The sequence below is a fragment of the Salvelinus fontinalis genome, unplaced genomic scaffold (assembly GCF_029448725.1).
Source record: "Salvelinus fontinalis isolate EN_2023a unplaced genomic scaffold, ASM2944872v1 scaffold_0103, whole genome shotgun sequence".
NCBI classification, from domain to species: Eukaryota; Metazoa; Chordata; class Actinopteri; order Salmoniformes; family Salmonidae; genus Salvelinus; species Salvelinus fontinalis.
In genome coordinates this window covers 395,175-408,977 of record NW_026600312.1, presented here as the reverse complement: position 1 = coordinate 408,977, position 13,803 = coordinate 395,175, and the positions used below count along the sequence as shown (strand labels likewise).

General features: G+C 45.9%; 1 protein-coding gene across 1 annotated transcript in view; it reads left to right on the top strand.

The window, feature by feature from the left end:
• Positions 1-13,803, top strand: part of htt (huntingtin) — a gene marked incomplete at its 5' end in the record, with an annotated part of 51,098 nt that overhangs the window by 36,763 nt on the left and 532 nt on the right. Inside the window, 4 exon segments of the mRNA XM_055911891.1 lie at positions 6,535-6,748; positions 9,088-9,310; positions 11,273-11,435; positions 11,585-11,847. Of these exon segments, the coding sequence (XP_055767866.1) occupies positions 6,535-6,748; positions 9,088-9,310; positions 11,273-11,435; positions 11,585-11,847 (863 nt within the window).

Genomic DNA, 13,803 nt, shown 5'->3' with positions numbered 1-13,803 from the left:
ACTGTAGTACTGCTGGGGTTATACAGGTTAGTACTGTAGTACTGCTGGGGTTATACAGGTTAGTACTGCTGGGGTTATACAGGTTAGTACTGTAGTACTGCTGGGGTTATACAGGTTAGTACTGCTGGGGTTATACAGGTTAGTACTGTAGTACTGCTGGGGTTATACAGGTTAGTACTGTAGTACTGCTGGGGTTATACAGGTTAGTACTGTAGTACTGCTGGGGTTATACAGGTTAGTACTGTAGTACTGCTGGGGTTATACAGGTTAGTACTGTAGTATTGCTGGGGTTATACAGGTTAGTACTGTAGTACTGCTGGGGTTATACAGGTTAGTACTGCTGGGGTTATACAGGTTAGTACTGTAGTACTGCTGGGGTTATACAGGTTAGTACTGTAGTACTGCTGGGGTTATACAGGTTAGTACTGTAGTACTGCTGGGGTTATACAGGTTAGTACTGTAGTACTGCTGGGGTTATACAGGTTAGTACTGTAGTACTGCTGGGGTTATACAGGTTAGTACTGCTGGGGTTATACAGGTTAGTACTGTAGTACTGCTGGGGTTATACAGGTTAGTACTGCTGGGGTTATACAGGTTAGTACTGTAGTACTGCTGAGGTTATACAGGTTAGTACTGTAGTACTGCTGAGGTTATACAGGTTAGTACTGTAGTACTGCTGGGGTTATACAGGTTAGTACTGTAGTACTGCTGGGGTTATACAGGTTAGTACTGTAGTACTGCTGGGGTTATACAGGTTAGTACTGCTGGGGTTATACAGGTTAGTACTGTAGTACTGCTGGGGTTATACAGGTTAGTACTGTAGTACTGCTGGGGTTATACAGGTTAGTACTGTAGTACTGCTGGGGTTATACAGGTTAGTACTGTAGTACTGCTGGGGTTATACAGGTTAGTACTGTAGTACTGCTGGGGTTATACAGGTTAGTACTGTAGTACTGCTGGGGTTATACAGGTTAGTACTGTAGTACTGCTGGGGTTATACAGGTTAGTACTGCTGGGGTTATACAGGTTAGTACTGCTGGGGTTATACAGGTTAGTACTGTAGTACTGCTGAGGTTATACAGGTTAGTACTGTAGTACTGCTGGGGTTATACAGGTTAGTACTGTAGTACTGCTGGGGTTATACAGGTTAGTACTGTAGTACTGCTGGGGTTATACAGGTTAGTACTGTAGTACTGCTGGGGTTATACAGGTTAGTACTGCTGGGGTTATACAGGTTAGTACTGTAGTACTGCTGGGGTTATACAGGTTAGTACTGCTGGGGTTATACAGGTTAGTACTGTAGTACTGCTGGGGTTATACAGGTTAGTACTGCTGGGGTTATACAGGTTAGTACTGTAGTACTGCTGGGGTTATACAGGTTAGTACTGCTGAGGTTATACAGGTTAGTACTGTAGTACTGCTGGGGTTATCCAGGTTAGTACTGTAGTACTTATACAGGTTAGTACTGTAGTACTGCTGGGGTTATACAGGTTAGTACTGTAGTACTGCTGGGGTTATACAGGTTAGTACTGCTGAGGTTATACAGGTTAGTACTGCTGGGGTTATACAGGTTAGTACTGCTGAGGTTATACAGGTTAGTACTGTAGTACTGCTGGGGTTATACAGGTTAGTACTGTAGTACTGCTGGGGTTATACAGGTTAGTACTGTAGTACTGCTGGGGTTATACAGGTTAGTACTGTAGTACTGATGAGGTTATACAGGTTAGTACTGTAGTACTGCTGGGGTTATACAGGTTAGTACTGTAGTACTGCTGGGGTTATACAGGTTAGTACTGTAGTACTGCTGAGGTTATACAGGTTAGTACTGTAGTACTGCTGGGGTTATACAGGTTAGTACTGTAGTACTGCTGGGGTTATACAGGTTAGTACTGTAGTACTGCTGGGGTTATACAGGTTAGTACTGTAGTACAGCTGGGGTTATACAGGTTAGTACTGCTGGGGTTATACAGGTTAGTACTGTAGTACTGCTGGGGTTATACAGGTTAGTACTGCTGGGGTTATACAGGTTAGTACTGTAGTACTGCTGGGGTTATACAGGTTAGTACTGTAGTACTGCTGGGGTTATACAGGTTAGTACTGCTGGGGTTATACAGGTTAGTACTGTAGTACTGCTGGGGTTATACAGGTTAGTACTGTAGTACTGCTGGGGTTATACAGGTTAGTACTGTAGTACTGCTGGGGTTATACAGGTTAGTACTGTAGTACTGCTGGGGTTATACAGGTTAGTACTGCTGGGGTTATACAGGTTAGTACTGTAGTACTGCTGAGGTTATACAGGTTAGTACTGTAGTACTGCTGGGGTTATACAGGTTAGTACTGTAGTACTGCTGGGGTTATACAGGTTAGTACTGTAGTACTGCTGGGGTTATACAGGTTAGTACTGTAGTACTGCTGAGGTTATACAGGTTAGTACTGTAGTACTGCCAAGGTTATACAGGTTAGTACTGTAGTACTGCTGGGGTTATACAGGTTAGTACTGCTGGGGTTATACAGGTTAGTACTGTAGTACTGCTGGGGTTATACAGGTTAGTACTGCTGGGGTTATACAGGTTAGTACTGCTGGAGTTATACAGGTTAGTACTGCTGGGGTTATACAGGTTAGTACTGTAGTACTGCTGGGGTTATACAGGTTAGTACTGTAGTACTGCTGGGGTTATACAGGTTAGTACTGTAGTACTGCTGGGGTTATACAGGTTAGTACTGTAGTACTGCTGGGGTTATACAGGTTAGTACTGCTGGGGTTATACAGGTTAGTACTGCTGAGGTTATACAGTTTAGTACTGTAGTACTGCTGGGGTTATACAGGTTAGTACTGTAGTACTGCTGGGGTTATACAGGTTAGTACTGTAGTACTGCTGGGGTTATACAGGTTAGTACTGTAGTACTGCTGGGGTTATACAGGTTAGTACTGTAGTACTGCTGGGGTTATACAGGTTAGTACTGTAGTACTGCTGGGGTTATACAGGTTAGTACTGCTGGGGTTATACAGGTTAGTACTGTAGTACTGCTGGGGTTATACAGGTTAGTACTGTAGTACTGCTGGGGTTATACAGGTTAGTACTGCTGGGGTTATACAGGTTAGTACTGTAGTACTGCTGGGGTTATACAGGTTAGTACTGTAGTACTGCTGGGGTTATACAGGTTAGTACTGCTGGGGTTATACAGGTTAGTACTGCTGGGGTTATACAGGTTAGTACTGTAGTACTGCTGGGGTTATACAGGTTAGTACTGCTGGGGTTATACAGGTTAGTACTGTAGTACTGCTGGGGTTATACAGGTTAGTACTGCTGGGGTTATACAGGTTAGTACTGTAGTACTGCTGGGGTTATACAGGTTAGTACTGTAGTACTGCTGGGGTTATACAGGTTAGTACTGTAGTACTGCTGGGGTTATACAGGTTAGTACTGTAGTACTGCTGGGGTTGTACAGGTTAGTACTGCTGAGGTTATACAGGTTAGTACTGTAGTACTGCTGGGGTTATACAGGTTAGTACTGTAGTACTGCTGGGGTTATACAGGTTAGTACTGTAGTACTGCTGGGGTTGTACAGGTTAGTACTGCTGAGGTTATACAGGTTAGGAATGTAGTACTGCTGAGGTTATACAGGTTAGTACTGTAGTACTGCTGAGGTTATACAGGTTAGTACTGTAGTACTGCTGGGGTTATACAGGTTAGTACTGTAGTACTGCTGGGGTTATACAGGTTAGTACTGTAGTACTGCTGGGGTTATACAGGTTAGTACTGCTGGGGTTATACAGGTTAGTACTGTAGTACTGCTGAGGTTATACAGGTTAGGAATGTAGTACTGCTGGGGTTATACAGGTTAGTACTGCTGGGGTTATACAGGTTAGTACTGCTGGGGTTATACAGGTTAGTACTGCTGGGGTTATACAGGTTAGTACTGCTGGGGTTATACAGGTTAGTACTGTAGTACTGCTGGGGTTATACAGGTTAGTACTGCTGGGGTTATACAGGTTAGTACTGCTGGGGTTATACAGGTTAGTACTGCTGGGGTTATACATGTTAGTACTGTAGTACTGCTGGGGTTATACAGGTTAGTACTGCTGGGGTTATACAGGTTAGTACTGCTGGGGTTATACAGGTTAGTACTGCTGGGGTTATACAGGTTAGTACTGCTGGGGTTATACAGGTTAGTACTGCTGGGGTTATACAGGTTAGTACTGTAGTACTGCTGGGGTTATACAGGTTAGTACTGTAGTACTGCTGGGGTTATACAGGTTAGTACTGTAGTACTGCTGGGGTTATACAGGTTAGTACTGTAGTACTGCTGGGGTTATACAGGTTAGTACTGCTGGGGTTATACAGGTTAGTACTGCTGGGGTTATACAGGTTAGTACTGTAGTACAGCTGGGGTTATACAGGTTAGTACTGTAGTACTGCTGGGGTTATACAGGTTAGTACTGTAGTACTGCTGGGGTTATACAGGTTAGTACTGCTGGGGTTATACAGGTTAGTACTGTAGTACTGCTGGGGTTATACAGGTTAGTACTGTAGTACTGCTGAGGTTATACAGGTTAGTACTGTAGTACTGCTGGGGTTATACAGGTTAGTACTGTAGTACTGCTGGGGTTATACAGGTTAGTACTGTAGTACTGCTGGGGTTATACAGGTTAGTACTGCTGGGGTTATACAGGTTAGTACTGTAGTACTGCTGGGGTTATACAGGTTAGTACTGCTGGGGTTATACAGGTTAGTACTGTAGTACTGCTGGGGTTATACAGGTTAGTACTGCTGGGGTTATACAGGTTAGTACTGTAGTACTGCTGGGGTTATACAGGTTAGTACTGTAGTACTGCTGGGGTTATACGGGTTAGTACTGTAGTACTGCTGGGGTTATACAGGTTAGTACTGTAGTACTGCTGGGGTTATACAGGTTAGTACTGCTGGGGTTATACAGGTTAGTACTGTAGTACTGCTGAGGTTATACAGGTTAGTACTGTAGTACTGCTGGGGTTATACAGGTTAGTACTGTAGTACTGCTGGGGTTATACAGGTTAGTACTGTAGTACTGCTGGGGTTATACAGGTTAGTACTGTAGTACTGCTGGGGTTATACAGGTTAGTACTGCTGGGGTTATACAGGTTAGTACTGTAGTACTGCTGAGGTTATACAGGTTAGTACTGTAGTACTGCTGGGGTTATACAGGTTAGTACTGTAGTACTGCTGGGGTTATACAGGTTAGTACTGTAGTACTGCTGGGGTTATACAGGTTAGTACTGTAGTACTGCTGGGGTTATACAGGTTAGTACTGTAGTACTGCTGGGGTTATACAGGTTAGTACTGTAGTACTGCTGGGGTTATATAGGTTAGTACTGTAGTACTGCTGGGGTTATACAGGTTAGTACTGTAGTACTGCTGGGGTTATACAGGTTAGTACTGTAGTACTGCTGGGGTTATACAGGTTAGTACTGTAGTACTGCTGGGGTTATACAGGTTAGTACTGTAGTACTGCTGGGGTTATACAGGTTAGTACTGCTGGGGTTATACAGGTTAGTACTGTAGTACTGCTGGGGTTATACAGGTTAGTACTGCTGGGGTTATACAGGTTAGTACTGCTGGGGTTATACAGGTTAGTACTGCTGGGGTTATACAGGTTAGTACTGCTGGGGTTATATAGGTTAGTACTGTAGTACTGCTGGGGTTATACAGGTTAGTACTGTAGTACTGCTGGGGTTATATAGGTTAGTACTGTAGTACTGCTGGGGTTATACAGGTTAGTACTGTAGTACTGCTGGGGTTATACAGGTTAGTACTGTAGTACTGCTGGGGTTATACAGGTTAGTACTGTAGTACTGCTGGGGTTATACAGGTTAGTACTGCTGGGGTTATACAGGTTAGTACTGTAGTACTGCTGGGGTTATACAGGTTAGTACTGCTGGGGTTATACAGGTTAGTACTGCTGGGGTTATACAGGTTAGTACTGCTGGGGTTATACAGGTTAGTACTGCTGGGGTTATATAGGTTAGTACTGTAGTACTGCTGGGGTTATACAGGTTAGTACTGTAGTACTGCTGAGTGAGTGAGAGGGCTACACCCTGTCTTACTCTCCACTCCACCTCTCTCTCCCTCCGTTCCCCCTCCATCTCTATCTCCCTCCGTTCCCCCTCCATCTCTATCTCCCTCTGTCCCCCCTTCGTCCTCTCTCTCCCCCTGTCCTCTCTCTCCCTCCGTCCCCCCTCCACCTCTCTCTCCCTCCGTCCCCCCTCCACCTCTCTCTCCCTCCGTCCCCCCTCCGTCCTCTCTCTCTCTCCGTCCCACCTCTCTCTCTCTCTCCCTCCACCTCTCTCTCCCTCCGTCCCCCCTCCGTCCTCTCTCTCTCTCCGTCCCACCTCTCTCTCCCTCCGTCCTCTCTCTCCCTCCGTCCCCCCTCTACCTCTCTCTCCCTTCGTCCCCCCTCTACCTCTCTCTCCCTCCGTCCCCCCTCTACCTCTCTCTCCCTTCGTCCCCACTCCGTCCTCTCTCTCCCTCCCTCCGTCCCCCTCCACCTCTCTAGATGTGTGGTGTGATGGTATCAGCCAGTGAAGACTCTACCCCCTCAGTGATCTACCACTGTGTGTTGCGTGGGTTGGAGCGCCTCCTGCTGTCGGAGCAGCTGTCTCGTATGGACGGAGAGGCACTTGTTAAACTGAGTGTCGACAGGGTTAACATGCCCAGCCCTCACAGAGCCATGTCTGCACTGGGACTCATGCTCACCTGCATGTACACAGGTAACATCTACCTATACCTAGTATCATCTAACTAACGCTAGCTAGCTTAGCCCTGCATAACATCTACCTATACCTAGTATCATCTAACTAACCCTAGCTAGCTTAGCCCTGCTTGTACACAGGTAACATCTCCCTATACCTAGTATCATCTAACTAACGCTAGCTAGCTTAGCCCTGCATAACATCTACCTATACCTAGTATCATCTAACTAACCCTAGCTAGCTTAGCCCTGCATGTACGCAGGTAACATCTACCTATACCTAGTATCATCTAACTAACGCTAGCTAGCTTAGCCCTGCATGTAAGCAGGTAACATCTACCTATACCTAGTATCATCTAACGAACGCTAGCTAGCTTAGCTCTGCATGTACGCAGGTAACATCTACCTATACCTAGTATCATCTAACTAACGCTAGCTAGCTTAGCCCTGCATGTAAGCAGGTAACATCTACCTATACCTAGTATCATCTAACGAACGCTAGCTAGCTTAGCTCTGCATGTACGCAGGTAACATCTACCTATACCTAGTATCATCTAACTAACGCTAGCTAGCTTAGCCCTGCATAACATCTACCTATACCTAGTATCATCTAACTAACCCTAGCTAGCTTAGCCCTGCTTGTACACAGGTAACATCTACCTATACCTAGTATCATCTAACTAACGCTAGCTAGCTTAGCCCTGCATAACATCTACCTATACCTAGTACCATCTAACTAACGCTAGCTAGCTTAGCCCTGCATGTACGCAGGTAACATCTACCTATACCTAGTATCATCTAACTAACGCTAGCTAGCTTAGCCCTGCATAACATCTACCTATACCTAGTATCATCTAACTAACGCTAGCTAGCTTAGCCCTGCTTGTACACAGGTAACATCTACCTATACCTAGTATCATCTAACTAACGCTAGCTAGCTTAGCCCTGCATGTATGCAGGTAACATCTACCTATACCTAGTATCATCTAACTAACGCTAGCTAGCTTAGCTCTGCATGTACGCAGGTAACATCTACCTATACCTAGTATCATCTAACTAACACTAGCTAGCTTAGCCCTGCATGTACACAGGTAACATCTACCTATACCTAGTATCATCTAACTAATGCTAACTAGCCTAGCCCTGCATGTATGTAGTTCCAAGACAACTAACTATTAGCCATTATCACAAAACGAATTATAGGTAGCTTACGCTTGCATGTACGCATGAGAATTATGTATTACACTGTAGGTGTATAACAAGTGTCCTGCCATGCTAGAGCTGGAATAAAGCTAACGTAACAATGTAGAGGCTATAGCTATCGCTAACATAACAATATAGATGCTATAGCTTTCGCTAACATAACAATGTAGAGGCTATAGCTTTCACTAACATAACAATATAGAGGCTATAGCTATCGGTAACATAACAATGTAGAGGTTATAGCTATTGCTAACATAACAATATAGAGGTTATAGCTATCGCTAACATAACAATATAGAGGCTATAGCTATCGCTAACATAACAATGTAGAGGCTATAGCTATCGCTAACATAACAAGGTATAGGCTATAGCTTTCGGTAATATAACAATGTAGAGGCTATAGCTTTCGCTAACATAACAATGTAGAGGCTATAGCTTTCGCTAACATAACAATGTAGAGGCTATAGCTATTGCTAACATAACAATGTAGAGGCTATAGCTATCATAACAATGTAGATGCTATAGCTTTCGCTAACATAACAATAAAGAGGCTATAGCTATCGCTAACATAACACAGTAGAGGCTATAGCTATCGCTAACATAACAATGTAGAGGCTATAGCTATCGCTAACATAACAATGTAGAGGCATAGCTATCGCTAACATACCAATGTCGAGGCTATAGCTATCGCTAACATAACAATGTCGAGGCTATAGCTATCGCTAACATAACAATGTAGGGGCTATAGCTATCGCTAACATAACAATGTAGGGGCTATAGCTATCGCTAACATAACAATGTAGGGGCTATAGCTATCGCTAACATAACAATGTAGAGGCTACAGCTATAGCAGCTAACAACTAACATAATAAAGTAAATAGCTAATGCTAACATTTCTAAGAATCCCCTTTCTTCCCAGGACAGGAAAACAAGATTCCCTCCTACGACCAATTAACTAAACCCAATCCTACAAACTCCTCCCTCACAAACTAGCCTGGGTACCAGTCTGTTTAGCTAACGTTCCACATTTGCAATGACAGAGTACAAGGTGTGGAATGTTAGCCACACAGACTGATACCCAGGCTACCAACTTTTCCATCAAACAATCGTTTAATAATTTAATAATCACGACGAATCACCCTCTCATCCTCCCAGCGGTGCGTACCTCAGCGTCGACAGCAGAGTCAGCGTTGGGGTCAGAGGTGATGGGGTCAGAGGTTAGAGGTCAGGGGTCAGAGGTTACCTCGGGTCCTGTTGCTTTCTCCTCAGGCAAGGAGAAGGCCAGCCCTGGTCGCCCGGCCGGCGCTGTCGACCCTCAGGCCCCCGACAGCGAGTCTGTCATCGTTGCCATGGAGAGGGTCTCTGTGCTCTTCGACAGGTAAGGTGGTGACGACAACACGGCTGGACGTAAACACGTCTACACACAACACTCTATCAGACACACACACAACTCTATCAGACACACGCACAACTCTATCAGACACACGCACAACTCTATCAGACACACACACAACTCTATCAGACACACACACAACTCTATCAGACACACACACAACTCTATCAGACACACACACAACTCTATCAGACACACACACAACTCTATCAGACACACACACAACTCTATCAGACACACACACAACTCTATCAGACACACACACAACTCTATCAGACACACACACAACTCTATCAGACACACACACAACTCTATCACACACACACAACTCTATCAGACACACACACAACTCTATCAGACACACACACAACTCTATCAGACACACACACAACTCTATCAGACACACACAACACTCTATCAGACACACACAACACTCTATCAGACACACACAACACTCTATCAGACACACAACACTATCAGACACACACACAACTCTATCAGACACACACACAACACTCTATCAGACACACACAACGCTCTATCAGACACACACACAACACTCTATCAGACACACACACAACTCTATCAGACACACACACAACACTATCAGACACACACACAACACTCTATCAGACACACACAACACTCTATCAGACACACACACAACACTCTATCAGACACACACAACACTCTATCAGACACACACAACACTATCAGACACACACAACGCTCTATCAGACACACACACAACTCTATCAGACACACACAACGCTCTATCAGACACACACAACACACTATCAGACACACACAACGCTCTATCAGACACACACAACTCTATCAGACACACAACACTCTATCAGACACACACACAACTCTATCAGACACACACAACTCTATCAGACACACACACAACTCTATCAGACACACACACAACTCTATCAGACACACACACAACTCTATCAGACACACACACAACTCTATCAGACACACAACTCTATCAGACACACACACAACTCTATCAGACACACACACAACTCTATCAGACACACACACAACTCTATCAGACACACAACTCTATCAGACACACACACAACTCTATCAGACACACAACTCTATCAGACACACACACAACTCTATCAGACACACAACTCTATCAGACACACACACAACTCTATCAGACACACACAACTCTATCAGACACACACACAACTCTATCAGACACACACACAACTCTATCAGACACACACACAACTCTATCAGACACACACACAACTCTATCAGACACACAACTCTATCAGACACACACACAACTCTATCAGACACACAACTCTATCAGACACACACACAACTCTATCAGACACACACACAACTCTATCAGACACACAACACTCTATCAGACACACACAACACTCTATCAGACACACACACAACTCTATCAGACACACACACAACACTCTATCAGACACACACACAACTCTATCAGACACACACACAACTCTATCAGACACACAACACTCTATCAGACACACACACAACTCTATCAGACACACAACACTCTATCAGACACACACACAACACTCTATCAGACACACAACACTCTATCAGACACACACAACACTCTATCAGACACACACAACACTCTATCAGACACACACAACTCTATCAGACACACAACACTCTGTCATATTTCATCCAGTGGTGCTTCAGGACATTACTGTTATCTGCTAAATGAATGTAATGGAAACAGTTTGCTCATATCAACCATAGTAATTGACTGTTATATATCTGGTTTTCCATGTCCGTTATTCCTGGTCTTCTGGGTCTATTTTCTAACAATGTACCCATTCTTTTTGGGGGTCTATTTTCTAACAATGTCTCACAGTTGTTTTCTGATGTCTGCTTTTTCATGTCCGTTACTCCCCGATATTTCCTACATTGTTGTCCCAGGATCCGTAAGGGTTTCCCCAGCGAGGCACGGGTGGTGGCCAGGATTCTTCCTCAGTTCCTGGACGACTTCTTCCCTCCGCAGGACGTCATGAACAAGGTCATCGGAGAGTTCCTGTCCAATCAGCAGCCTTACCCACAGTTCATGGCTACCGTCGTCTACAAGGTCAGTGTGAGAGTGGTGGACAGTAAAGGTGGGTATGTGACAGACAACTCACTCTCTTTCACTACCCCCATCTCTCTATCCCTCTCTCTCCCCCCTAGGTTCTGCTGTCTTTGTCGAACTCTCCCTCTCTCTCTAACTCTCTCTCTCAGGTGTTCCAGACCCTCCATGCTACAGGCCAGTCCAGTATGGTGACAGACTGGGTGTTACTGTCTCTATCTAACCCTCCCTCTCTCTCTAACTCTGTCTCTCAGGTGTTCCAGACCCTCCATGCTACAGGCCAGTCCAGTATGGTGACAGACTGGGTGTTATTGTCTCTATCTAACTTCACCCAGAGAACCCCAGTTGCCATGGCCATGTGGAGTCTGTCTTGCTTCTTCATCTCTGCCTCCACCTCCCAGTGGGTCTCTGCTCTGTATCCTTACTAGAGAGGGACGGGTGTAGTGTGTCTGTCTGTCTGTCTGTCTGTCTGTCTGTCTGTGGGTCTGTGGGTCTCTGTGTCTGTATCCTTACTAGAGAGGGACGGGTGTAGTGTGTCTGTCTGTGTGTCTCTGCTCTGTATCCTTACTAGAGAGGGACGGGTGGGGGTGTAGTGTGTCTGTCTGTCTGTCTGTCTCTGCTCTGTATCCTTACTAGAGAGGGACGGGTGTAGTGTGTGTGTCTGTGTGTGGGTCTCTGCTCTGTATCCTTACTAGAGAGGGACGGGTGTAGTGTATCTGTCTGTCTGTGGGTCTCTGCTCTGTATCCTTACTAGAGAGGGACGGGTGTAGTGTGTGTGTCTGTCTGTGGGTCTCTGCTCTGTATCCTTACTAGAGAGGGACGGGTGTAGTGTGTCTGTCTGTGTGTGGGTCTCTGCTCTGTATCCTTACTAGAGAGGGACGGGTGTAGTGTGTCTGTCTGTGTGTGGGTCTCTGCTCTGTATCCTTACTAGAGAGGGACGGGTGTAGTGTGTCTGTCTGTGTGTGGGTCTCTGCTCTGTATCCTTACTAGAGAGGGACGGGTGGGGGTGTAGTGTGTCTGTCTGTCTGTCTGTGGGTCTCTGCTCTGTATCCTTACTAGAGAGGGACGGGTGGGGGTGTAGTGTGTCTGTCTGTCTGTCTGTCTGTGGGTCTCTGCTCTGTATCCTTACTAGAGAGGGATGGGTGTAGTGTGTCTGTCTGTCTGTGGGTCTCTGCTCTGTATCCTTACTAGAGAGGGACGGGTGTAGTGTGTGTGTCTGTCTGTGGGTCTCTGCTCTGTATCCTTACTAGAGAGGGACGGGTGTAGTGTGTGTGTCTGTCTGTGGGTCTCTGCTCTGTATCCTTACTAGAGAGGGACGGGTGTAGTGTGTCTGTCTGTGTGTGGGTCTCTGCTCTGTATCCTTACTAGAGAGGGACGGGTGTAGTGTGTCTGTCTGTGTGTGGGTCTCTGCTCTGTATCCTTACTAGAGAGGGACGGGTGGGGGTGTAGTGTGTCTGTCTGTCTGTCTGTCTGTGGGTCTCTGCTCTGTATCCTTACTAGAGAGGGATGGGTGTAGTGTGTCTGTCTGTCTGTCTGTCTGTGGGTCTCTGCTCTGTATCCTTACTAGAGAGGGATGGGTGTAGTGTGTCTGTCTGTCTGTCTGTCTGTGGGTCTCTGCTCTGTATCCTTACTAGAGAGGGACGGGTGGGGGTGTAGTGTGTCTGTCTGTCTGTCTGTCTGTGGGTCTCTGCTCTGTATCCTTACTAGAGAGGGACGGGTGGGGGTGTAGTGTGTCTGTCTGTCTGTCTGTCTGTGGGTCTCTGCTCTGTATCCTTACTAGAGAGGGACGGGTGTAGTGTGTCTGTCTGTGTGTGGGTCTCTGCTCTGTATCCTTACTAGAGAGGGACGGGTGGGGGTGTAGTGTGTCTGTCTGTCTGTCTGTCTCTGCTCTGTATCCTTACTAGAGAGGGACGGGTGGGGGTGTAGTGTGTCTGTCTGTCTGTCTGTCTCTGCTCTGTATCCTTACTAGAGAGGGACGGGTGGGGGTGTAGTGTGTCTGTCTGTCTGTCTGTGGGTCTCTGCTCTGTATCCTTACTAGAGAGGGACGGGTGTAGTGTGTCTGTCTGTCTGTCTGTCTGTCTGTCTGTCTGTCTGTCTGTCTGTGTATCCTTACTAGAGGGGGACGGGTGGGGGTGTAGTCTGTGTGTCTGTCTGTCTGTCTGTCTGTCTGTCTGTCTGTCTGTCTGTCTGTCTGTCTGTGTATCCTTACTAGAGGGGGACGGGTGGGGGTGTAGTCTGTGTGTCTGTCTGTCTGTCTGTCTGTCTGTCTGTCTGTCTGTCTGTCTGTCTGTCTGTGTATCCTTACTAGAGGGGGACGGGTGGGGGTGTAGTCTGTCTGTCTGTCTGTCTGTCTGTCTGTCTGTGGGTCTGT